Source organism: Ascaphus truei, chromosome 8 (assembly GCF_040206685.1).
Source record: "Ascaphus truei isolate aAscTru1 chromosome 8, aAscTru1.hap1, whole genome shotgun sequence".
NCBI classification, from domain to species: Eukaryota; Metazoa; Chordata; class Amphibia; order Anura; family Ascaphidae; genus Ascaphus; species Ascaphus truei.
In genome coordinates, this window is record NC_134490.1 from 44,286,910 (window position 1) to 44,313,044 (window position 26,135).

The following is a 26,135-nucleotide window of genomic DNA, read 5'->3' on the forward strand; positions in this document are numbered from 1 at the left end:
CAGTTGCATCAGTATTTTAACACTGGAAATCGTCTGAGCTGCAGAAATTGGAGACGAGAAAATGGCAACAAGTTCGGTTTTGTGTATAAAGAGTGTGCAAGATAAGTGATTTCATGGTGGGACTTCATTTTGCTGATGCCAAAGCTACAACTGTTCCTGTGGACAACTTTGAGGAGTTGAATGTACTGTCTATAACTGTATGTACAGTATGTGGTTAACACTATTATTGCCGATCATTCAGTTTAAATGGAGATTTTGATGAATGTGATTGGGGGGATGGAATATATATATATACTGTATATATATATATATATATATATATATATATATATATATATATATATAGACATATATAGACATATATATATATGTCTAAACTAATGAAGGGATGGCAGAATAAACCGTGTTACCTATCTTGGATGGAGAATAGATTGGGGCTATTTCTAGGGGAAGATAAGAAGGTATTTGTATAAATACAAGTTTGGTAGGAACTGGAAGCTTTCACTGCCACTACCCTCACTTGTTTTAATTCTTTGTAGGGATTGTTAAGGTAAAGGGCATATATATAATCACAAAGGGCTCACAATATATAATCAAAAGGGGCTCATACCACAGACGTCACAGAGGACACACTTTATTTTTATGGAACTATTCCAAAATGTTAAGTACAGTATACACTCCCCAAAAGGTTTTTGGTTTCAGCTTTATGTTGCATATCACACTACACAGATAAGAGTAACAATACATTAGAAAGGTTACCGATAATCTGTTCAGTTCAAACCCCTTGTACTGGAATGATTGGATAATTAATGGCTAGTGATCCAGGGCCTGATGCAGTCCTCTACAGGTTGATATAAATAGGGGTCATTTGCCTTTGGAAATCTGAACAGAACTTTCCTTCCAATTATTATTGATAGCAGATCTTGCTCTGTCACCACCATGAAGATGGAAATTTTGTCCAGCTTGCTGCTTGTAGCAGTGGCGAGTGCACTTATGGATGGTAAGATGACAAATGATTGGGCTTTTTGGATACATTGGGCTCTGTTTTGTTGTTAAGCGACATCCCCATATCAGAAAAGCCTCTGAGCTAAATTCAAATGAAAAGTTCCTCCTTGACATACCATTTCACAACATACATACCTGTAGAATAGAGGCCACTGTTAAGTAAATTTGCAGATTCTTAGGTTTAAAGACAGGAGTTACAGATCTACTGTACATTAAACAATGATTGATGTAGCATTTGGAGATTGAGGGTCACAGGTAAACATCTTGTTTTGTGAGCAGGCACATGTAAAACTGTTTATAAAGAGGAAATACTGTAGATACATTTTGAGTTTGGTATAATAATTACTGTAGTGTGTTTTACTGTACCTCAGGTAGTAGAAAGCCCTTACACCTTTATTTCCAGGTATACCTTTCTAGGTTTATATGTACTAAGCACTCTTTTACCATACAGCAGCTTATGATGTTGTTAAACACAATATCACCCATTATGTTTATTTATAGAAATAAATCCATGTGGATTATTTCGATGCCCAGCTTTGATGTTGATGATTAGACATTGTTCCTATTTACAGGTCCTGCGGCTGAGAAGCAGAGTGGGATGTGTCCTGAAGATTTTTTTAGAAAGCATCCAGAAAAATTGAAGTTCAAGAAAGATAAAAAAGATGGAAAAACTGCAATGATTTTCCCTGATTTCACAAAAATGCCTGACTGTGCGGCTGAGGGAGTCTGTGAGGGTAACCGAAAATGCTGCAGATCCCCCTGTGGAATGAAGTGTATGAAGTCTATGTTTGGTAAGTGCTGTCCTACATCAAGGATTCCATTGCTCAAATGTGTGGTCCCACTTACAATCTAATGACATATCTCCTTATATCACCGTAACTCCCTATTGTAGATGGGCGGATTTGGATTCGCAGCGGATCGTCCGGTTCCTTTGGTCTGCAGATTTCCGCAGATCAATCTCAAAAAGGGCGATTCGCATTTTGCAGGTTTTTTTTATTATTATTGCCAGTACAAGCCGCGTATTTTGCAATCCGTTGGTGAATTTGTAAGAACCCGCCAACGGATTGCATTCTATCAATGTCAGTGGATTGTAGCCAATCGTGAATCCAATTGACGAATCCACGCCGATTAAAATCGGCCAAATTCATTTGCGGATTTAACACTGTGTAATGGATTTTGAGGGGAAAATGCGAGAAAATCCAGGAATCGGATTGGGCGGGTTCACCCATCTCTACTCCCTATTATTCAGCAATTTTTCCTCTTGGAAAGATATCAACATTAAAACACGGGTTGTGCTTAATATTGTCTACGGACACTATCCTTTCCATGAATTAGGAATGAGCAGTAAGATTTAATATTGTGTTTTTTTTGCAGTTATTCATTCAAGCCTAAATTTGAATGTTTAAATTACTATATTGTAACAACTCTTAAAATTGTACAAAAAAAGTGATACAACCTGGTCTATTTGGGTGAGGACTTTCATTTTATTGTAACTGTAATTTATCTACTTAAGTATGATAAAAAATCTTTAAGGAAATAATCTCCTCCTCTGTAAATAGTACTTTATCTTTTCAACTGGCTTTACACAATTATACTTTTTCCAAGCCCCATTTTATAACATTATTCCTCATTTTCTTTTTTTATTCAACTTTAGCTCTACCTCTGTTTAAAAAAAATCAAAAAAAATCAATATACAGTATTTTAAGCAAGTCAGTGCAGCCTGGCCATATAATATCAGTCCAGAAAGGTACACTATATGTGTAATAGTGATATATATGTTGTTTCCGTACAAAGGTTCAGCTGTTAAAGGGTTGCTAAGCAACAAAAGCAAGGAAGCAAGGAGGGGAGGAGAGACAGCAAAAAGGGGAGAGGAGACAGAGAGACAGCAAGGAGAGGAGACAGATGGATGACGAGGAGGGAATAGAGAGCAGTGTGCACATGGGGCAGGAGGAAGTGCAAAGAGAGGGGAGGAGAGACAGCAAGTTGATTCGTAAGAGGAAACAGAGAGACAGCAAGGAGACGAGGAGACAGATGGGATGAGTAGGAGAGGAAGGGACTGTAGTGTACACAGAGAGAGCAGACACAGTAAGGCAGGGGATGCAAAGAGAGGGGAGGAAAGAGTGCAATGAGGAGCATGGCATGAGGGAGCAGAAAGTAAGGTGGGGAAGTGGGGAGAAGAGACAGCAAAGCATTATAGGGACGGGTGAAAACAAAGTGTAATGTTTAATTAATAACCTTTAAGAACTGCTAGATCTGCGTATGTTATGCCGGATACAGCTAGTTCCCATATATTTTTTTTTTAACAAACACTGTGATAGTGATGCCAATGTTTTTAATATGAATACTTCGGTTCAGATGACGAAGCAGGTGACACTGCTGCTGTAGAATGATTGTTTATGGAAAGTTTATTATTTTTTTTCAAAATTGCCAAGGATCTTTCGCAATTGTCAATCAGGTCCCCCTGAGAAGACAAGTCACATTTCAGCTGTACTTACAGTATTAACCTGATGGATATATGTTGCAGTCAGGATGATCAGACTCTCAAATTAGTGTTCTTTGTATTTAGAAAATGATGAACACATGGAATTCACCGAAAATGGAAGACACCCCAGAGAATTAAGTGAAGAAGAGAAAAATGAAGAGCAAGGTAAATGTGCAAGATACAGGAAAAGAGAACATGTGAAGAATAATGGGGAAAGAGAGAATATATAAGGTTACAAATACAAGAACGTTAGCATGGGACGCAGTATGGGGAAAATACAGACAGTATGATGCACAGATAGAAGGTTTCAAAGGTAAAATGTACAAATAGCCACCTGTAATAACTAGATATTTTTGTTTCATCAGATGTCAATGAGAGTGACGAGACTAATGGAATGTGCCCTGAAGACTATTTGAGAAAGCACCCAGAAGTGTTGCGCAAGTTGAAAAAACAATTTATGAAACACAAAGACTTCCCACCACACACACAATGCGATCAAGGGCAGAGCGAGAAAGAATGTTCTGAGAAACACAATTCACATAAGGAAAATGGAAAACATCCAATGCGCTTCCCCAACTTCACCAAAATGGTTGACTGTGCTGCTGATGGAGACTGTGACAGTAAAATGATTTGCTGCAGATCCCCATGTGGAAAGAAATGCATGAAACCAATATTTTGTAAGTACTGTACCCTTCAACAGCAGTAAGGTTGTGGTTAAGTTGTTCTTGCAGTAATTTCCTATCCACTAATGGGTGCAGAAAATGACGAAATATTCCCTCTTTAGGTCCGACTGCGTATCCCCTATCTTTTCTACCCATGTGCCCTCCATAAAATCTCACCCCTAGTTCTCCTATGCATTGTTAAACCTTTTACAGCAGAATTTTAAATTTCAACAGTATCTGCAGAATACCCAAACACTAGGATACAAACCTCAAATGCCATATGTACAAATCAACAAGAAATCTTACCTACCTTAAACAAAATAGATTGCAAAGTCTATCATAAATGAAGGAGTACCAATTCAAATAAAAAAACAAATATGTATAGTTCACTAGATCCAGATACCACAAAAAATCAATTTGTTCTGTCACATGTATTTGATCAGCTGGGGTTGCTTAAAAAAGCAGCTACCTACAGTATGACATGTTTACACTAAAAACAGAGATTTCTCGAGGCCGTTAACACCCTGATACATCTCTTAAGTTATTCATTTTTGCCTCTGATTCGTAATATGCACGAAGCATTCCCCCCACACAAACATTGGGATTCTTGTCATGGTGAAGTATCTGTCTTTGCACCATTAGTGCACGCAAAGAACCGTTAATAAAATATTTAAACAACCAGACTAAAATAAGTGCTCCCTAAACTGAATGTTATTTAAACTCCAAGGTCATTTCTAAAACATGCATTCACCAGTACTAGTCCCTGTCATTTTCTCCCTCTCCCCTAATCTGGGTAAGTTAAATGTTACACAAGAAGAGCTAACACATATCTGCCAAAGCCATTTTGGTCCAGATGGAAAATTAAAGTCACAGCTCGCATATGCAGTAAAGATTAAATATGTACCATATAACTGTAATAGATCTAAATATTGGTGGTATTTGAATAAATAGTATTATTTCAAATAGAAACAGAAAGATCAGAATCTTACTTACCATGTTTTATCTTCCAGCAAAGGGTGATATGGGAATACCACAAGATGAAGAAGAGGGTGGCAGCCACGAAGAGGAACACGGCAAAGGAGAAGAACATGGAAGGGGCCATGGGAAGGGCTATGGGAAAGGTTTAGAACATGGGAAAGGAGGAGAGCATGGGAAGGGCTATGTGAAAGAATTGGGGAACAATGAGAATCAGGTTCAAGGGGGAATGGAACAAGTTAGGCAAAAACGATCGCTTGGTGGACTTGGACAAATGTTACAAGGAGTGGGTGGAGGCATGGGGGGTGGGGAAGGCATTGGGGCTGGGGGAGGCATTGGGGCTGGGGAAGGAAAGGGAAAAGGTAAGGGAAAAGGAAAAGGAAAGGGAAAAGGAAAGGGGAAAGGAAAGGGGAAAGGAAAGGGGAAAGGACAAAGTGAAGGAGAAGATTTACAGTAGAACAGTGCCCACCACTAATATTACACACTTTCCAGGCTCTGTCAAAGAGACACTCAGCCTACTGTACCTTGTAAAATGTTTGTGTAGAATATTATAGATGCATAAAAAAATGTCAAAAAGCAAAAGTAGTGTTTGACTGTCATTTTGTTTATTAATACAACCACACGGGGAAGCTGCTGCTTAATTTCCAACAGAGATTGTGCCCTATTACAATTGTTATATCCACTGCAGTTTGCTATATACTGTAGATACAGAAAGGACATTTCAAACCCACCAAGCACATGGTATCGCTCACTATTCTGATATGAATGGAGATAGCAGCAATCTATGGCAAGTCAAGTCTGATCACTTCGACTAATGTAAAACCTCGATAAACGTAAAAAAAAATACAATTCCCTTACATTCCCCATACAGTAAAGGATATACAAATACATTTGGTATAGGATAAGTGACCTTGATTATCCCCTTATGTGCCAAATAACTGTGGGTAGCCATGTTGGTCCTTTCTTCTATGTAGTAAAATAACAAAATATCACACTACCTGCTCCCCCCCCCTTTATGTGCCTTAACTATTACTAATTGTCCACTATTTGACAGTATAAATCAGCAGTACAGTACAGCAATAATACTCCTCCTGATTTCCCAAACATGAAGCAAAATAAGAGATTCATGATCTTGAACAGTGTCTGAGAAAGCCACAGGAAATAAAAGCACTTGGCACATATTCAGCACTTGTTTTATTTTATTAATTTTCTTTTTCTTAAACTACCTTTAAAATTATGTTATACACATTTAATCAACAGACAAATGTACTGGTACTTTTATACACCCAATCAAAATAAGAAATACAAACTCTTGTAAATGCAACCTGAAATCTCTGAAGCGCAATGTAAAAATAATGTTTTACATCTTTAATCTCCCATTATATTAATTCATTAGTAACAATAATCGTCATAAAAATAATACGAGTTAAAACGCACGAGTAAGAAAAAATAAAGCATGACGATTATCCTACATTCTGTAACCTCAGTGGTTTGTTCCACTGTCAAACACTTTGTGACAAGCAAATATAAAACACGGAAATAAAATAAGATACATTAATTTTAGGCTTTACTTACTGAGTCCTGCTCCCTTCAACAATCTCATTCTCAGAGTTCCTGGGTGGTCTCAGACCATTCTATTATAGTACAGTATATAATACAGTGGATTTTGACCCTGTTCTGGGGTAATCCCTCACAGTGCAATATAACATGTAAAGCTGCACACCATAAAAATGTATAAAGATACTTGCTAAGACTGGTGCTCCTAGTTCAGGGATACATGCCTGGAACATCCAACATAGAGGAAAGCAGAAAGATCCAGGGCAACTTCGGAATTCTTTAGAAAAATTTAAACAGCACAAAAACACAACGTTTCATCCCTCCTAGGGGACTTTCTCAAGTGACTGGCTTGCAAAGACTACAACAAAGTCTAGTATAAATAGCAATAAATACCCATGTGAAAACAATTAAAACAACACCTAATTACCCCCCAGTAGTCACATGATAATGCACATCCTGGTCATGGTCTACCATGCTGTCCGGTCCGGTCGCGCTGACGTCATCAACTGGTTCCTTGCATGCTGACGTCATCCGCAGGTCCTTCTGCGTGGTACGCCTCATCTGCCTGAACAGGCATGGGATCCTATGGACGTGCTCCCTCTGCTCCTCCTCTGTGTGTAGTTCATCCATCGTCGCGTGATCTCGCGAGATTTCGGGGTTATGATGATGTCACTGGAGACAGGAATAGATCTTCTCCTTAGCTGGGGATGCCGTTTTCATGAACATGCGCAGTATGTTCATATGATTGTACGGCTGTATACCAGGGGGAAGATAGCTGAATCTGACTCTTGAATGAGACTTCAGATCTAGGTGGAATGATGAGGAGAGGAGAGATATTAATCAATGTGAAAACATGTATAAAGTGAACCTGGAGCAAATGTGACCACTGATTCTATCCCCATAATCTTTAGTGACGCCACTGTATGTTTATGATCTTTGCAATGTGTGATCAGTACTGTCTCTTCCTTCTTGTTGTTAATTTTACTGCGATGCTCTATGTACCTTGTCTTTAGCATACGGCTTGTTTTTCCTACATAAAGTCATCCACAAGGACATTTGATGACATAAATGATATTTGTAGAAGTGTCACATTTGCTCCAGGTTCAGAGAGGGATACAGCGTTGCTTCAGAGAGAAGCTTTCTGGACATATACACTTGACACGGTCACACCAAGGGGACATAACGATTATTTGTCCCTTAATTGTTTCCTCAATAGTCGCTAGTATGTTTTTTGATCTTATGTGATTTCTCTCATCCACAGTGTTTATTTCACTCTTGCTGCTGCTGTAACTCATGGACTAGTAATCATGAAAGAAATTATCCATATTTTAAATCTTTATTTTTAGGGTATAGTGGCACTTTATACATGTTTTCACATTGATTAATATCTCTCCTCTCCTCATCATTCCACCTAGATCTGAAGTCTCATCCATGAGTCAGATTCAGCTATCTTTCCCCTGGTATACAGCCGTACAATCATATGAACACACTGCGCATGTGCATGAAAACGGCATCCCCAGCTAAGGAGAAGATCTATTCCTGTCTCCAGTGACATCATCATAACCCCGAAATCTCGCGAGATCACGCGACGATGGATGAACTACACACAGAGGAGGAGCAGAGGGAGCACGTCCATAGGATCCCATGCCTGTTCAGGCAGATGAGGCGTACCACGCAGAAGGACCTGCGGATGACGTCAGCACGCAAGGAACCAGTTGATGACGTCAGCGCGACCGGACCGGACAGCATGGAAGCCCAAGTCCAGGATGTGCATTATCATGTGACTACTGGGGGGTAATTAGGTGATGTTTTAATTGTTTTCACATGGGTGTTTATTGCTATTTATACTGGACTTTGTTGTAGTCTTTGCAAGCCAGTCACTTGAGAAAGTCCCCTAGGAGGGATGAAACGTTGTGTTTTTGTGCTGATTAAATTTTTCTAAAGAAATCCGAAGTAATCCCTGACAGACCATGTTATATGTATGAATTGCCATCTTCCTGTCATACGGTTATGTACATTTATTTTATTACTAAACGTTGGTTTGGTATCCAGAGGAAAGATTAAGAGCCATTGCTCTAAAATCACACCAATTTGACCACTTCCTCAATATCCGCAATGGAACTGGTATGAGTCAGGGGAACACATATGCCTTCTTCTTACATATCCATTTGTTGGGGTTAGAGCAGCTTTCAGATGACAAATTATTTCCAAAGGTAGCACAGTGGTGCTCACCTGATACCTCCGAAAATCTGCAGATGTAAAACTGGGATTAGAATTTAGTCAGAGATCATCTAAACAATGTGTGTCAGCTCTTGAAGACAATATTAATTGTATCTTCATTATGATTGGTCAATGTGGATACACAAAAACAGGCTCACTGACAGCTTTCCCAGGGCCCATGAATGAAATCTTGAAATTGGCCCAGGGTTGTTTATTGGGGGAGGAGAGATGAAAGGGGTGTAAACATCTTGTTGAGCGGGGGTGAGGTGTGGGAGGGGGCAGCAGCTGCCTTTTGAACGCAAGTTTAGAGGGGGTGTGCAGTTTGTTCAGGTAGGTCCAGCCAGGGCCAGCCTCTGCAATCAGCTCTCACTCTGTTAGCTGCACAAAAATAGTGGTTTAACTATTGCAGAGCATATTGCTTTATTCTGTGCCAAGGGTACCATTGAATTATCTGGGTTTACTATGATATTCTGAGTCATCCTGTATAAGTAGAGGTATCTGAGAGAACAGTGAAGCCTACTACTGTACATCTGAACAACTAAATCTTCCACTTTGGCACCTTTCACTTTTCTCCTTAACATATTAACTAAAGTAAAATAAATTTGAGAAAATGTCCATCAATTACCTCACTTTCACTCAATCCCTGCCCCCGCCTCACATGTATTTTCTCCCCTGCGTCCCCCTTTTCCTCACTCACCCCCTCTCTCCTCTCACTCTCCCCCTCTGCATCAATTACCCTACTCTCACTCAATCCCCCTCCTCACACTCATTCCCTTCCCCCTCACACAACTCCCCCCACAAAATATATTCCAAAAACCCCCACCCCCAATAAAAAAACTTCCCACCCCCAAATAAATACAAAACAATCCCCACCCCCCAAATATATACAACCCCCACCTCCCCAAATATATACAACCCCCAAAATACATACATAAAACCACCTCCCCAATACATTTGAAACCCTCCAATACATATAACCCCCTTATACAAATATACAATTAAAAAAAAAAAACCCATACATGTATAAAAACCCAATACATATAAAACCTACCAAAATACATGTAAACCCCCCAATTCATATAAAACACCCGATAACATACGAAAATCCCAATACATGTTAAAAAAAACAATACATATAAAATAGACCCCAATACATATTAAAAAAATGCATATATAAAAAAAAACAATACATATTAAAAAAAAAAACCCCAATACATATAAAATAAAACTAGTGATGTACCGGGAACCTGAAAAATACCCAGTACTTTTTTAGCTACCCGGAAATTACCAGAACCCGGTAGCAGGGTGCTGGGATGGCACCGGGTAATTTCAGGGCAGCTGAAAATAGTTAAACACTTACTTACCTGCAGATAGTGACGGAAGACCGAAGCGACATCTGAGACCAGCAGCAGACGTCCTGGTGGCCTTGTTCATCCGGCGGGAGCAGCAGGAGCAAAGCACACAACTGATGCCTGTGTGAGCCGGGGAAGCATGTGACTGGAGCAGAAGCATTCCTATTGGACAGATGGCTCCTGCCCACATGCTTCCCCGGCTCACACAGGCATCAGTTGTGTGCTCTGTTCCTGCTGCTCCTGCTGGGTGAGTAAGACCTTCGGCTGCTGCCACCGCCACCAGGACGTCTGGTGCTGGTTCCAGATGACGCCGCGGTCTTTCTCACTGGTCATCCGTCCCTGCATTTAAATGGTACAACACTAAAAAAAAACAATACATATAAAAAATTCCAATACATATAAAAAAATTCAATACATATACAAAATACCCCAATACATATTAAAAAACCCAATGTATATAAAAAAAAACCCAAACCATATACAAAATTCCCCCCATACTTAAAAAACAGACTTACGTTGTGGATGTTCAGGCCCAGGGGCCTGGTGTCTGTGGGGGGCTCGGTGGCTGGTGCTGCACGTTGGGCCCCGGCTCTCCTTCAGCTGCAGGCCTCTTCCGCACTGTCCCACGTGCTTGCAACACTGGCGCGTGCATGTGCCGGGCCTCCCTCTGCTGACACGTACCGGAAGCTGAGCCAAGCTTACTTCCGGCGCGCTGACATCACAGAGGCCCATCTCACGCTGGCGTTGGATGCTCGGTGTGGGACAGAGAAGGAAGAGGAGAGCTGGGGCCCGGGCCTAGCGATAGGACCAGCAGCCGGGCCTGGCCAGAGGTCAGGCCCCACTTGCAACGCCAGCTGGCCAGGCCCCCCCGCAGACACCGGGCCCGGGACACATGCCCCTTCTGTCCCCCCCTGTCGGCGGCCCTGGATGCAGCCACATGATCAAATATATACAAACTATGTAATTATGTAATATACATAGAGCTAACACCAGCTCCAACCCTTGCCTCTTTCTGAAAATTATTCTTTATATATTTGTTTGTTGAAATATAAAATGTGTTTGTTTATACAAGTGCCAACTAATCACCCCTGGCTGCAGAAAGGCTAATGTACTGTAGACTTTGAGCTGTAAAGTTAACCACTCTAAGCAGAGAAGTAGACATACTGTATAGTATCACAGGATTTACATGCACAAACTTACATATCTTTTTGTAATTTGCCACCAGTCTCCCAGTACCAATGTCCATCTGTCTTCCTTAGACCAATCCAAAAGTGACCTTTCCTCATGGGAACTTGGTTGGAAATAAGGACCTAGAAAAGAAATAATCTATCAACTCTCCTAAGCTTTTTTTTATTGCTGCTAAGGAATTTGTGACCCGTTATAATGACATGTCCAGTAATTGTGCATGACAGTACACCAAACCATTAAAGGGTATTTATTTAATATAATTCTGGTGGTAATATTTGTACATAGTTAGTGTTGCCATGAACATTGGCAATCCTTCTGGCACACCACAATCCTTACATAATATCAGCATTGTACAGTATTAGGCTATGTCGGTGTTGTTTCAGGGAACCATCCAGTACCATAGATACTATACTAAGCTCTGAAGCTCAGATCCAGCTGTACTACCCAGTGTAAGAGAGGACACTCTGTATCACTGAATCTTCCTTCCCTAAATCCTACTAGTGCCACTTTCTTTGTCACTTTCATTCAAACCTGAGCATCATGCATTACCTCCATAAGCTAATACCTCAGAAATCCATGGTACCCCACCTTCTCTTTGTCTTCCTCCATAGAAATGATCTTTGACTTAATCTGCTCGCAATACTCTCTGCTTGCACTCCAGTTCTTCCTTTCCTCCGAAAAGTAATAGCATTTACCATTTAGTGCAACCCAGCTCAAAGGGCAAAGTTCACACTTGGGGCCTGAAGGAGAAAAATATAGAACCAAGTAATAGGTAATACAAAATATAACAAAAAAGCTATTTGAAACTATATCTCTATTCAACACTAGAACAGTTCAACTCTCCAGCTAACTACTGTGTGGATCTGTGTTGCTGTGATTGTCCCGTCAGACATTTAGTTATAGTGAGGAGTACGGTCTTGTGAAATGTTAGCAGTAAAAAACATGATTATGTTTCTTTTCCATCTGCATCAATCTGAAATCTAGCTTCTGTCTCTGGAGACACCATCCATCCCTAAATATGACAAGCATTAGGTAACCCTATCTTGACCTAGCAGCAACAGGGTCTACAGTGGTGGGAAAAAGAAAATACACCTTGAAGTACACTCTTTGAATTCTATGGTTTTACATCAGGACATAATAACCATAATAACCTTAGCAGGTCTTAAAAGTAGATAAATACAACCTCCAGATGAACAACAACACATGATATATTACACCGTGTCATGATTTATTTAACAAAAATAAAGCCAAAATGGAGGAGCCATGTGTTAAAAACTAAGTATACCTTATGATTTAATAGCTTGTAGAACTCATTTAGCAGCAATAACTTGAAGTAATCGTTTTCTGTATGACTTTATCAGTCTCTCACATCGTTGTGGAGGAATTTTGGGTCACTCTTCTTTACAGCGTTGCTTCAGTTCATTGAGGTTTGTGGGCATTTGTTTATGCACAGCTCTCTTAAGGTCCAGCCACAGCATTTCAATCGGGTTGAAGTCTGGACTTTGACTGGGCCATTGCAACACCTTGATTCTTTTCTTTTTCAGCCATTCTGTTGTAGATTTGCTGGTGTGCTTGGGATCATTGAACAGTTGCATGATCCAATTTCAGCCAAGCTTTAGCTGTCGGACAGATGGCCTCATATTTGACTCTAGAATACTTTGGTATACAGAGGAGTTCATGGTCGACTCAATGACTGCAAGGTTTCCAGGTTCTGTGGCTGCATAACATGCCCAAATCATCACCCCTCCACTACCGTGCTTGACAGTTGGTATGAGGTGTTTTTGCTGATATGCTGTGTTTGGTTTTCGCCAAACGTGTCGCTGTGCATTATGGCCAAACATCTCCACTTTGGTCTCGTCTGTCCAAATTACATTGTTCCAGAAGTCTTGTGGTTTGTTCATATGCTACTTTACAAACCCAAGCCGTGCTGCCATGTTCTTTTTAGAGAGAAGAGGCTTTCTCCTGGCAACCCTTCCAAACAAACCATACTTGTTCAGTCTTTTTCTAATTGTACTGTCATGAACTTTAACATTTAACATGCTAACTGAGGCTTGTAGAGACAGAGATGTAATCCTTGGGTTTTTTGAAATTTCTCTGAGTATTGCACAGTCTGACCTTGGGGTGAATTTGCAGGGACATCCACTCATGGGAAGATAGGCAACTGTCTTGAATGTTTTCCACTTTTGAATAATCTTTCTCACTGTAGAATGATGGACTTTAAATTGTTTGGAAATGGCCTTATAACTCTTCCCAGATTGATGGACAGCAACAATGGCTTCTCTAAGATCATTGCTGATGTCTTTCCTCCTTGGCATTGTGTTAACACACACCTGAATGCTCCAGACCAGCAAAGTGCTAAAACTTTGGCTTTTATAGAGGTGGTCACACTTGCTGATGATCAATTAATATAACAATTATGATCTCATTGCTCACCTAATTCAAAGTAGATAAAGCACACAGGTGACATAAATATGGTACTAAAGAGCACAAGAGTGATTATAAAGAAATCCCCCCAAGGTCCCTGTTAGTTGCACTCTGTCAGTTCTAAGGATAAACATATGAATAACAGTCGTATCTAAATATACATAATGTAGAGGGTATAGGTGGTACTACTGGTTACCTATGCCCTCTACAATATGTATATTTAGATACGACTATTAAGTAATATGTTTATCCTTAGAACTGACAGAGTGCAACTAACAGGGACCTTGGGGGGATTTCTTTATAATCACTCTTATGCTCTTTGATGATCAGTTAATCAAGGGCATTTGATTAGCAGCACCTGTCTGCTACTTAACATCTTAATTCCTATGAAAGCAGTAAGGGTGTACTTAGTTTTTCACACATAGTTTCTCCATTTTGGCTTTATTTTTGTTAAATAAATCATGACACGTTTAATATGTCATGTGTTGTTGTTCATCTGAGGTTGTAATTACCTAATTTTAAGACCTGCTAAGGATCAGATGATTGTTATTATGTCCTGATATGTAAAACCACAGAATTCAAAGAGGGTGTACTTTCTTTTTCACACCACTGTATAGCCTGGTGAGTTCAGAGTTCTCTGTCCAGCTTTATACAGAGAATTGTGCACAAAGGCATTTCATTTACCTGTGACACACAGCTTATCTTTAAGGTCAGACAGCTTCAAACACAGGTCTTCAGGGGGTTTCTCAACACATTTTGAGTGTACGATGCTGCTGCTATTTTTGAAATGCCCGTCAGTGCCTTGAAATGTGGTACAAGGAAATTTCCAGACTAACAGAATGGTAGAAACATACAAACAAATCATCGGTGAGTTTACTTTCACTTACAGCTTTGCAATGCAAGCTACTGTACTAGATTTTACAAGGTATATTTGGCTGATATTACTATAGTACAGTACTTCAGATATATCTTCTGCCATATTCTCATAAGACATTCAGATGTAGCCATCCTTACTGTTCCTGGTACCGCGAGTGAAAGGCTTAAAAAACGTGTTTCTGGGGGAGGTGGCTGCGCGGGTCTATTCCGTTCAATGGGACCTGGAGCGTTAATCCTCCCAGGTGACATTTGGTGCAGTCACAGGACTTCTGGGAACATTAAGGGCGGCTACATCTGCAGGGGCGTTGCTGCCTAATTATTCAATGCATAATACATTATTTATAGGGGAAAAATAGGACTTTATGTTTTTATATTGTATGTATATGTTTATTTATATAGCGCCAATAATGTAAGAGCCTTAACGAATTTGCAAGACAATACAGGGAGATTGTATACAGTTTACAAGTGTGTTAAACAGGAAGTTAAACAATGGGAATGATAGAGAACCTGCTTACCATCTAAATGGGAAAAATGAGAATACAATTGGGGCAAATTCAGTATATAACTTATAAGGAGAAGCCACAGACCTAAACTAACCACATGCTTTTGCTGAAGAGGTGAGATCTCAGGTGGTTTAAATATATTCATTACCCCATTAAATGTTATATACGGTTAGAGTTTAACAATAGACTTAGGCAATCTTTGAAAGTTTGGTGGAAAATTTGCAATGACTGTAATTACAAACCATAAAGTGCCAAAACTGACCTAATTCCCACCTTTCAGCAACTTCTTTACACATCTCTATTTAAAGCAGCTCATACTCTTTACTGAACTGCAACCTCAAAATATTTAAATAGTTGAGATGAGAACATGCATTTTTATGTATAGTGCAACCGTGTACTCAGAGCTGTATATAAAATGTTTCAGACACAAGCCCCCACTCCATATAAATTGCAAGCTACAGTATAAATAAAGATCAATATTTACTTAGTGGGCCTATGACATTAGTCACCTTCCATCATCGGGTGTCCTATGAAATAGCACTGCTTAGTAAATGTGGGCTAAAGTAACTTGCATAGATCACAAATAATTCAGCATTTGTATTTAAATGGGTTTACCCCTTTCATATACTGTACAGAGACATTATTCCATGAGTACTCCTTCTCAAATATTTCAGCATTTGTATTTAAATGGGTTTACCCCTTTCATATACAGAGACATTATTCCATGAGTACTCCTTCTCAAATATTCACTAGGGATACATTACTAATATATCACTTTTTCCCTTCAGGTGCCTGCAGTTATTGTACGGGCTATATTCAATATTCTGTAATGCTGCTTCCAGTGCTGGAGCAGAGATCAGCTCCAATGAAAAGGGTGAGATTGTAATCTTCTCCAATATGGGGTGATAACTTCCCAGGACATTGAATAAACTGCATTCAAGAGAGTCTGCAGTGTAGTGAGATGCTTCAGTACTGATTCTTATCTGTATTCCTGGTAATTTTGGGCAGAACATTTGAAGAAGACAAGTTAGTGATATTACAGAAGAACAGGAAACACAAATCTTATTTCCTAAGAGAACAGCTGAAATTGTATTCGCTTTAAAACTTGCATTAAATCTGGCGTTAATGAACGCGGTCCTGTTTATAATAACGAGCGCTCCATCGGTGTAAATGTAATTGGAAGGTAAGAGCATGTATGTGATTCACGTGGGAGTAACAGTTCCAGCTAAGCTTTCAGGCTACCCAGTTTCAGCAGGCTAATTAATTAATCAAATCTGATCTTAAGCACTTCCCATCTTCCATGACCATAGTAAATCTGAACCACCCTTCCTCCTCTTCCTATTAACTATGTGCCTTCGCTTGCTCAGTCCTACACATACTACCATTGTAGTTTTCAAATCCAATAATCTGCTACAAAAACCTTCCCTCTCTTCCCTACGTACATACGCGACACGTACATTTCAATGAAAAACATGCTTTAAACTGATTTCTGCCCTTACGAATAAAACAGATCACACCGACTTCCACCAGTTTCAAGAGGCTTATCAAGGTCAAGCTGGCAGGAAAGCACAATCCAGGATCCGAACCTTAACACAAAACATACAAAGTGTTAGTTGTTTGTGTATTTAGCTCTTTTCTGTGTTAGACCAAGTTACTTAGCGGCCTATGCAGTAAGCGTTCATAAGCCACTTATCAAGCACTTATCACCCAAAATGCCTACTGCTATTCAGTAAGCGGTGATAAAAGACTGAATCGCTCAAAAAAATTGATTATAACAAAAATCACAGAGGCAGCGGTGATAAGCCACTTATCACCACTTTTCGGCATGTTCATAAACTCGTGCAATTCTAGTAGCAGTAATTTGGCTATGAACGCCTATCGCCGCTCTAGAATGGTGATTTTATTACAAAATTCTCACGCCAGAAAAAGTTGGCTTAAAGGTGTTGGAAACCTGCAGAGAAGCGGCGAGATGGGACTTAGAAAACAAATGCATTTTTCCTGCATAGGATTGATGCCGGGAATCTCTGGAGCTGATATCCATTAATATTAGCACCAGAGACCCCTGGCATGAATCCTGTGCAATAAAAATGCATTTACAGTAAATTTCATTACCATAGCGGATAGCCTCAGGGACCCCCCACTTCCCAAGATACAGACCCAGTTATGGGGGGCCAGTATCTCCTATGCATTTAAATGTCCGCGTCAAGTGACCATGGGAATAAAATGCATAGGAGATACCGGCACCCATAACGGGGCCTGTATCTCGGGAAGTAGGGGGTCCCTGAGGCTGAAACCAACGCGGTTCAGCTCAGGAGACCCCCTGATCATCTAAACTATTAACAAAATTAAAATTTATACACAGAAATTTCGGGCGATATTTGCACAGGGAGAGAGGGCTCTCTCAGAGCAGCTCTCTCTGCAGCAGATACAACTCGCCGGTAAGGCCTTTTCAGAGGGTCGTTCATCAGATCACCGGCTTATCACCCGTTTTGTGAATTTTGCTATGCCAGGTAATGAAGGCTTTCTGAATACCGTGATAGCAACGCTCATAAAAGGGTGATTTAAATGGTCCGGTGATTTTTTTTATGAACCTTTAGTGCATGAGGCCCTTAGTCACTTATGTGCATGCACAAACACTCCTTTATATAACATGTGAAGAGATACGTGAACATAACTAACCGCACCAGAGATACCTGGAAAATATACTCATTTAAATAATTTGAATATACTCTGCATAACCAACAATAGGTCTCTCCCTCTCTGTCCCCCCTTCCCGACATCATTTACTACTTATACCAGCATCGAATGATCAATTCCGTTCTCATATGAATAAAGTCAGAAAGTGATCCATTTCAGACACTTTTCATAGAAATGCTGCACTGTTCCCACTACAGTAGCAAACATATATAATACTACTAAAGAGGTTTAGTGGGGGACCCCTTACTTACCTGCGGGAGGGGAGATGCTCTGCGTTGCCCGCTGATGCACTGGTGATTCGAGGCTCCAGCGAATCGGGAGATCGGAGAAAAGTTGTGGTGGCCATTTTGAAGTTGGTGCCACATGTAAGTCTACGGGACTATGTGTTGTTGCAGCCATGTTGGATTTGGCGATGCCGGAAGGGGAGGGCCTAAGGAGTATGATTTTCTCCGCGGACTGGGGACGGCGTGGTCAGTCGTCACAGGGCTACCAGGGAGAGAGGTGCTGTCACAGGAGCGAGTAGGCTCCTGGACAAGGCCAGAACGTTTCCCCATAGGCCAGAGATAGCCCCTGAGCCATAGAGTGCACTAGGGAAGACCATAGTCATGGACTTTGTCATTTAGCCCCGAGCTGCAGCAGAGCTACGGGAGTGGATCAACTGCCAGGGAGGCATACGCCGATCTCACGATAAAGATGGAGGACTTTAGTTCCAGACAGGCACCTGAGATGCCTTTGGGGGCTGAACTCTTCTACCCCTCTGATAGTGCAGACTCATAAAGGAGCTGTTGAAGCTACTCAACATCGAGAAGTCCCGTACAACCCCTTATCAACCTTGAAAGAGATGCCCTTCCAGAGCGATTCAATCGTACCTTGCTAGATATGCTAGGTACCCTACTGGACTCTGAGAAACCTGGGTGGAGTAAACATGTAGAGCGCTTGGTACATGCCTACAACTGTACGAGGCATGAGTCCATACCCATGGATATTCGGGTCCTTTTGCACTCGGCGATGGGACATTACATTAGGAAGGAGATGTATGGTGAGTTATCAATGAAGGACACTATTTAAGGGTGTTGGGTGTCATTATCTGTATGCCTGATGAAGGTGCCTGTTTGCATCAAAACGTTGGATGCTGCCATGACTTCTTTAAGTCATTAAATGAAAATTTTTGTTACCTTTTGACTGATTTATACTTTGGTGTGCTGTGCTGCATTTTTTCATAATATTTGTATTAATCATCTGCTTGTGACTGATATCTGTGCTGGGTTTTAGGAGTATTTAATCTAACATTAATAATAGCTGCACTGCAAGTTACATTATATTAACAAGAGTGGTGGATTCTTTCATATTTATGATTTCAGCCTAGAATCTGTTACTGCCAGAGGAAATGTACTTTTCAACCGCAAGAGAATGTAGTCAGACCACAGGAAGCAACGTTATGGAAATATTTACCTAGTCAGTTTAAAAAAAAAACACCAAGTGAGGCAGACTAAATCACATTTTGCAGTTGCTATGAGATGCCCATGTGGGGGAGGGAATTATTCTCCAAGTGAACCACCTACAGTATTCTTCAATGTGCAGTAAAATCTATTGTACTGTATGTTGTACGTTAGCCCAGGTTAAAGCCCCAGCTGATATTCTTCACTACACTTACTGATATTTAACATGCATTCCTATTGTAAACTTTTTAATTGGGGACACTTTAATACGAGTTCCAGTGGGTGAAAATTTTATATATATATATATATATATATATATATATATATATATATATATATATATATATATATATATATATATATATACAATATACTGACAAGGCACAAGAGATAATCACAAAAAGTGGTTTATTGGGTTTTATTGGGTCCAAAATGCACACATATGCCTGACGTCCCCCAGGGTTGGACCGAAACGTCAGGCATATGTGTGCATTTTGGACCCAATAAACCACTTTTTGTGATTATCTCTTGTGCTCTAGGGATCCTTACAGATTGTAACTATTTACCCTTTACTGTGCACCACACCTTTTTTCAGTGTTCTGCCTCTCTCTTTCTCTCTCTCATTATTTTTTGCGCTTGTCTTCCTTGTTCACACTTACACAACTAGAGGTCTAAATCACATATATGTACAGAATGTAGCGCAAATTAAAAAAAAACAGTGCTGTGTGTACAGATATTTCTTTTTTACTGCACTTATAAAGATATATATGGTATAAGCAAAGCAACACTAACACATTACAACCACACTGTATACTGAAGTAGCCTTCAACAGCAAATCAGCAACAATAAAAATAAATCACAAATTACAATAATGTACTCATCTTGTAATAAAGTGCTGCTAATTACTGTACAACAATGTGCTTAACCTGTGATAAAGTGGCAGTAATAATAATTTATTTACCATTTACCTGCTCTTGCTAAATTCATTGCTTCCAGCCTAATTACGTTTTCTGCCAGTTAATAGCTCTTTATACAAATATACAGTAGATTCTAATGAATTATTTACCCCATCACAGAACAGGCAAACTGTGCTGTGATGGGAGCACAGGTCCTGTACAGACTCACCTTTACGTTTGCTTAATCCACTCATTACTTTCCAAAATGACTTGTCTTTTGCATGAAAAAGGTGAATATCCACCTGTTTGTAGTTTAGGTTATTCTCAGTCACTGCTCTGCTAAGCACAGGAACATGGACAGGAAGCAGATGAAGATCAGTGTGGTATAAGCAATATCAAAGGCAGTGTTTCCTCCTTCTACACATCCTGCCGCTCCGGGTGTATACAGTATCTTACCTAACTGACCACTCTCAGGAGCCTATTCTAGAACCTTCGATAAATCTGCTGCCATCTCGAATGGTTTGGCATGACCCCATTCAACGGTTTGTCATTTATGTTATCACGGTATTCCGAAAGAATCAGAAACCATTACCACAAGTCACAAACCATGATATTACCTTAGCGGGTGGCCGCTAAGACAATGAAGGGGTTAAACCTGAGTACGTGGTTTCTTGGGGGTACAGGGGAATTGGGTGAAGGGTGTAGTTGCCCTAGGATGGGTGGTTAGGCCTGCCGGGAAGGCTGTGGGAGGAGTTAACCCCTTCACTACCATAGTGGTAGGAACCACTATGGTAATGAAGGGGTTAACCACTCCAGCTACCCACCCCTGAGAGGCCTAACCACCCACCCTGGGGCAGCTACCTCCACCCCCTCCACCCATTGATTGGCACAGTGGTAAACCAAGCCCATATAATCTGGTTCTCTTTGACAAAGCGCACGCATGCGTGAAATATGTCAGAGGTTCCTCTCAAGATTCCTGCTAGCTAGCATGTTTTAGCAGATCCAATAATGTAAAGTTTTTAGCGACCCAGCCTCTGTTTTCCGATTTTTGGAAAGCAGTGCACCGCCTTCATGCTCCCTTCTCAGACATCACTTCCAGCCACCTCTTCCACAGCCTTTGTTACTGGCTACAGTTATGTCCATATCAGTCACATGTCCATCGCACACTGAAGAGGAACTTGCCAGGGTGCAGTGTGCATGTGTTGCTTTCATCACACAGGGGTCTACAGTAACCATAGAGAATATATTGTTTAAGCTCCATGGGGCAGAAAGTAGGTTCTGCTCATCCCTACAGTATGTTGCTGTCTAATATGCAGGAAAATGTAAATGGGTCAAAGGAAGTTTTTTCTTTCTTTTGGATACTGTTACTATGACAAGCCCATCAGGATTTGAACCTGGTATCAGAGGGGTAATTAAATATATACAAGTTTTAATGATGCAATCCAGATATAGAATAATGGCCTAAGTTTTCAGAGGCAGTAACTCTTCATGTTTGATTCATAAAAGTGTGACATGCAAAAATAGCCAATCAAAAGAATCTACCCTTTATAGGTCCACTATAGATGTACAATACCTTTACGGGCTTATTCTGTAAGGTGTGATTGAGCAGGTGACGTACTATTACATGAAAAGTCCCATTGACTTTAATGGGGCATTTTCTACGATAACATGTCAACTGCGTTTATCGCACCTTACAGAATAAGGACATTCGGGGTCTATTCTATAAGCCTCGGTAAGCCACTTATCGAGGCCTAACAATTATTATTATTTTCGGCCAAAATGCCTACGGCTATACTGTAAGCCTCGATAAGTGGGTGATAAAGGCATGAATCGGTCATTTTTTTAGCCGTCCAAAACAGATCGCCGGGTGAGCGGCGATAAGCCATTTATCGAGAGGTTCTGAAACTCGTGCAATTCTAGTAGCCTCGATTAGTTTATTGAGGCTAATCGCAACTCTAGAATGGAGAGTTTCTCGCAAAATCCTCACGCCAGGAAAAGTTGGTGTGAGACTGGGGAGACCCTGCTGAGAAGGCGACGAGAGAGGACTTACAAAAAAATGCTTTTTTTCCTGCATCAGATTAATGCCGGGAATCTCCAGAGCTGATACCCATTAATATCAGCACCGGAGACCCCCGACATGAATCCCATGCAATAAAAATGCATTTACAGGAACCTCCATTACCTTAGCAGCTGACCGCTAAGGTAATGAAGGGGTTAACTACCAGTGCCATGTTTATTGTGGGTAGTGGTGTGGGGGAAGGTGGTATTTGGCCCTTTAGGCCTTGCGGGGGGGGGGGGGTTGTTGCGGGTGGAGTTAACTCCTTCATTACCTTAGCGGTTAATACCGCTAAGGTAATGAAGGGGTTAACCCCTCTCGCTACCACCCGGTAGGCCTAAACATCCATTCTTGGGGCAACTACCCCCTTCACCCAATCCCTCTACCCATAATAAACAAAAAAACACATAACACCCCTACCACCCACCTCCTCTACCCCCAACAACCCCCCTCCCCCCAACACATACAGTATAGTAATGGGAAAAATTGTGATTATCCAGATATGGATAATAGTGCATTTGCCCATTGTAACATCATATTACATGTGATCATTCATTTCTGCTTTACCATATTTAAACTGTGTTCCTGTACACACCGTTACACTTCCTTCTGTAAACTTCTCATTTCTTGTTTCAAGTTCAGTATGGCTCAGCCCCCGTTCCCAGTCCCCTTATTGTTTGACCCGTTTGTACATTATGACCCTTTTGATTCTGGCTCAGAGTTTTACTTGTCCTCACCCCGCTCGATCCCATTATCTGCATTTCTCCAGCCTGCCATCTTCCCTGGCACCATGCCTGATTTTAAGTAAATTTGATTTTCTGAGACTATTGTGCCCATGCAGGGAAATATCAATTGCACTTGTGCAGCGTTTTAAGATCTGATCAAGTTGATTGGTAAAGTACTTAATGTAAGTATTTAGCATCAGATAAGCAACACAGCACCAAACTATGTGAAGCACTGCTGACATAAGAATACTGTTACTAGTATCAGATTGCCTTTGTGGTTAATGCCCTGCTCTGCATTGGTTAACATGTTCCTTTTCCTTGAGTTCCGTGACACCTACATTACTGAATGCAGTTAGATGAGTTTATTTGAGTGATATTGATATACAGTAGAACCAGAATCTTTATACACGCATCTCTCATACAGTAGTAACTATTTATAACTTAGTCAGGCAACTGAAAGGGAGATTAAAAAGATATGTCTTTTGGCAATGTCTTGAGATATTTATATATTTATATACATATTTTATATGTAGCACCCCTATCTCCTCCCCACCTCCCCTGGCTACAGGGACAGTGTGTACAGTTAACTTGAGGTAGTTACATACGGTCTGTGCATAGTGACAGAGTTTTCACCTGCTCACAAGGGGTTGTAGCTCAGAGGTTATCTTAATCGTCTCAGGGTTGTCATTGGTGAGCCCGTGCCGGCTTGTAGAAAAGGAGTTAATAAGGAAAAGGGCGCAAGGAACTTTTAACTGATTCTTTATTTGAACAACAGCAACATAATCCTGGCATACACAATCAGGACAGGTTTTCCTCGCAGTTTGAGAATCTAGTGTGACGTTGCTAGTCTCTGATCAGGAAGCGGACCCGCAGGGATGAGGTAGTAATGCCAATAAAGTGCATGGTCAGAGTCCTGTTAGAGTATCTGTAGTCGGTAAGCAGGCAAAGAGTCAGGGCAGGTGGTAGGCAGCGAGGTCGGGGTCACGGTACGGGGTCAGCAACAGGAATTCCAAATGAACATGCTAACCTCAGGAAGAGGCTAGCCACAGCAATAGGATATCCTCAGGAACAGGGAGCCACAGGGATATGGTAGCCACAGCAACAGGCTAGCAAAAGGCTAGCCACAGCAACAGGCTAGCCTCCGAAACAGGGAAGCCACGGGATAGGCTAGCCTCAGGAATAGGCTAGCCACAGCAACAGGTTAGCCACAGTAACAGTCTAGCCACAGCAACAGGCTACCACAGCAACAGGCTAGCAAAAGGCTAGCCACAGCAACAGGCTAGCCTCCGAAACAGGGAAGCCACGGGATAGGCTAGCCTCAGGAATAGGCTAGCCACAGCAACATGCAAGCCACAGCAACAGACTAGCCACAGCAACTGACTAGCCTGCAGAACAGGAAAGCCATGGGGATAGGCTAGCCACAGCAACAAGCTAGCCACAGCAAGTCTAGCCACAGCAACAGGCGAGCACAGCAACAGGCTAGCAACATGTTAGTCACAGCAACAGGCTAGCCTCCGGAACAGTGAAGTCACAGGGATAGTATGTACAGACTTTTGCCTGTCGCTCACCAATCAAATAGTTAAAAAAAAACTTTCATGGTGCAGAGTGGAATAGATATACATATATACAGACACTGGTCAGTCACAGAGTACTGACCAGAAAAGAAACCATTATATTGCACTCTCTGAAAGCATAAGTGGGTTGGACAATGTATAGTCCAGGGTATCAGTAACCCTTCATTTGCCAAAGATTGAAAAAAAAAAAAAAAGTTTATTTGTGTAGTCAAAAATAATAAATATGGTGTAGGGTATATACAAAGTGGGATTAAAACTCAGGTGGTGGGGCGTCACTATCACGAGCAATACCTGACTCCTCCTAAGTCAATTAGTACCGCACACCCACAAAGGGTTAATATACCTTTAATGGATATCTAAATAGATCACAAATACTGTGTATAGTGCATCTAAAGACCAAGGTAAAATTATGTGTCCTGCCTCTTGATATATACAAGGGTATAAAGATACACCTCTTATACACTGAGCAATTACTTTGAATCTGAGGGCTATAGTTTTAAACATTCATGAGCCAATAGCAACAAAGAAATCTCTCACCGTTCAGATGTACAGTAATATGTCTCAGAATTAGAACCAGAGAGTTCCCCCTTCAGAATGATGCAGCCATATGTGTGTAGCTGTTTAGTTTGTTCTGTATACAAACATACATACAGACGAGCCAACGAGTATTCTAAAACTTGCCTTAAACTAGCCAGTTTACATGCTGGGTACATTTCAGTGACATTTCTGCAGAGGCTAATGGCCCATCGGATAAACACAGCAGAGTTCCTGGCAATTCCCTGAAGAAGTTTTCCATAACGAAACGCGTAGGAGTGGGCGCATTCCCTACTTATGCTCTGTATACCCATTGGGGTATTTTCTATCACACTATTTGCTGGGGAGCTGGTTTCCCTCTGTGCCTTTTCGCCGGTTTTGGCGCCATCTAACGAGAAGGAACTAAGACACTGAGACACTACCGGACGCCAGCTGATGACGTCAGACGCCACTGTGCACGTGCACGTGTCAGGAAGCGAAGGAGCTCCGCCAAGTCTGCAGTGACATTGCCAGGTACTAGGAGGGATCCCCACCAGTAAGCTGATCCAGGCGTGCCTCTGCAACAGCTGAGTGATCCAGGCGTGCCTCTGCAACAGCTGAGTGATCCAGGCGTGCTTCTGCAACAGCTGAGTGATCTGCAGCCAAGCTGAACCACGCGAACCTCTACCACTGCTGTGAGAGGAAAAGACCTGCAAGTTCTGCATTGCGAGAGTGATCGGCTGTCTACAGATGGGTAACTGTAACATGTCCCAAACATGTCATGCTGTGTGATTTTATATTTGATGTACGTGCAATACTCACCCTTTAATTATAAATTGATTTTTTGAATTTAATACACTATGAGGTTTTTCTTTGCGCTGTTCCCTTCTTTTTTCAGTCCCATTCAGTTTGAATGGGACTGCCAGGGACCCCCGCTGTTAATCCGATGGGCCATTAGTCTCTCTGCAGAAATGTCACTGAAATGTTGCAG

At 41.1% G+C, this 26,135-nt stretch overlaps 2 protein-coding genes across 3 annotated transcripts in view; one reads left to right on the forward strand and one right to left on the reverse strand.

Moving 5' to 3' along the window:
* Positions 1-5,706, forward strand: part of LOC142501632 (uncharacterized) — a 28,105-nt gene extending 22,399 nt beyond the window's left edge. The window contains exons 1-5 of one of the 2 annotated variants that reach the window (XM_075611771.1): positions 881-1,000; positions 1,578-1,796; positions 3,572-3,652; positions 3,853-4,164; positions 5,160-5,706. In XM_075611771.1, coding sequence (XP_075467886.1) covers positions 940-1,000; positions 1,578-1,796; positions 3,572-3,652; positions 3,853-4,164; positions 5,160-5,581 — 1,095 coding nt within the window. In that variant the 5' untranslated portion in view covers positions 881-939 and the 3' untranslated portion in view covers positions 5,582-5,706. Of the gene's footprint in view, positions 1-880; positions 1,001-1,577; positions 1,797-3,571; positions 3,653-3,852; positions 4,165-5,159 lie in introns of those variants that run through there. The other variant, XM_075611772.1, reaches the window with a different exon arrangement.
* Positions 5,707-8,450: 2,744 nt separating this feature from the next.
* LOC142501633 (natural killer cells antigen CD94-like) lies at positions 8,451-20,650 on the reverse strand. Its single transcript, XM_075611774.1, has 6 exons — positions 20,506-20,650; positions 16,744-16,830; positions 14,550-14,696; positions 12,030-12,181; positions 11,454-11,563; positions 8,451-8,930 (listed from the first exon to the last, which is right to left on the reverse strand). The coding sequence occupies exons 1-6, from the start codon at positions 20,528-20,530 to the stop codon at positions 8,813-8,815; spliced, it is 639 nt and encodes a 212-aa protein (XP_075467889.1). The 5' UTR covers positions 20,531-20,650; the 3' UTR covers positions 8,451-8,812.
* Between the last annotated feature and the right edge of the window lie 5,485 nt (positions 20,651-26,135).

What these genes read in the sequence shown, in the direction of transcription:
- LOC142501633 (XM_075611774.1), bottom strand. Translation starts at nt 20,530, where the DNA reads ATGAGTGGATTAAGCAAACGTAAAG. An exon ending in TGGATTAAGCAAACGTAAAG is followed by an intron (nt 16,831 to 20,505) that starts GTGAGTCTGTAC and finishes TTTTGTGTTAAG; the next exon opens with GTTCGGATCCTGGATTGTGC. An exon ending in CGGTGTGATCTGTTTTATTC is followed by an intron (nt 14,697 to 16,743) that starts GTAAGGGCAGAA and finishes CCATTCTGTTAG; the next exon opens with TCTGGAAATTTCCTTGTACC.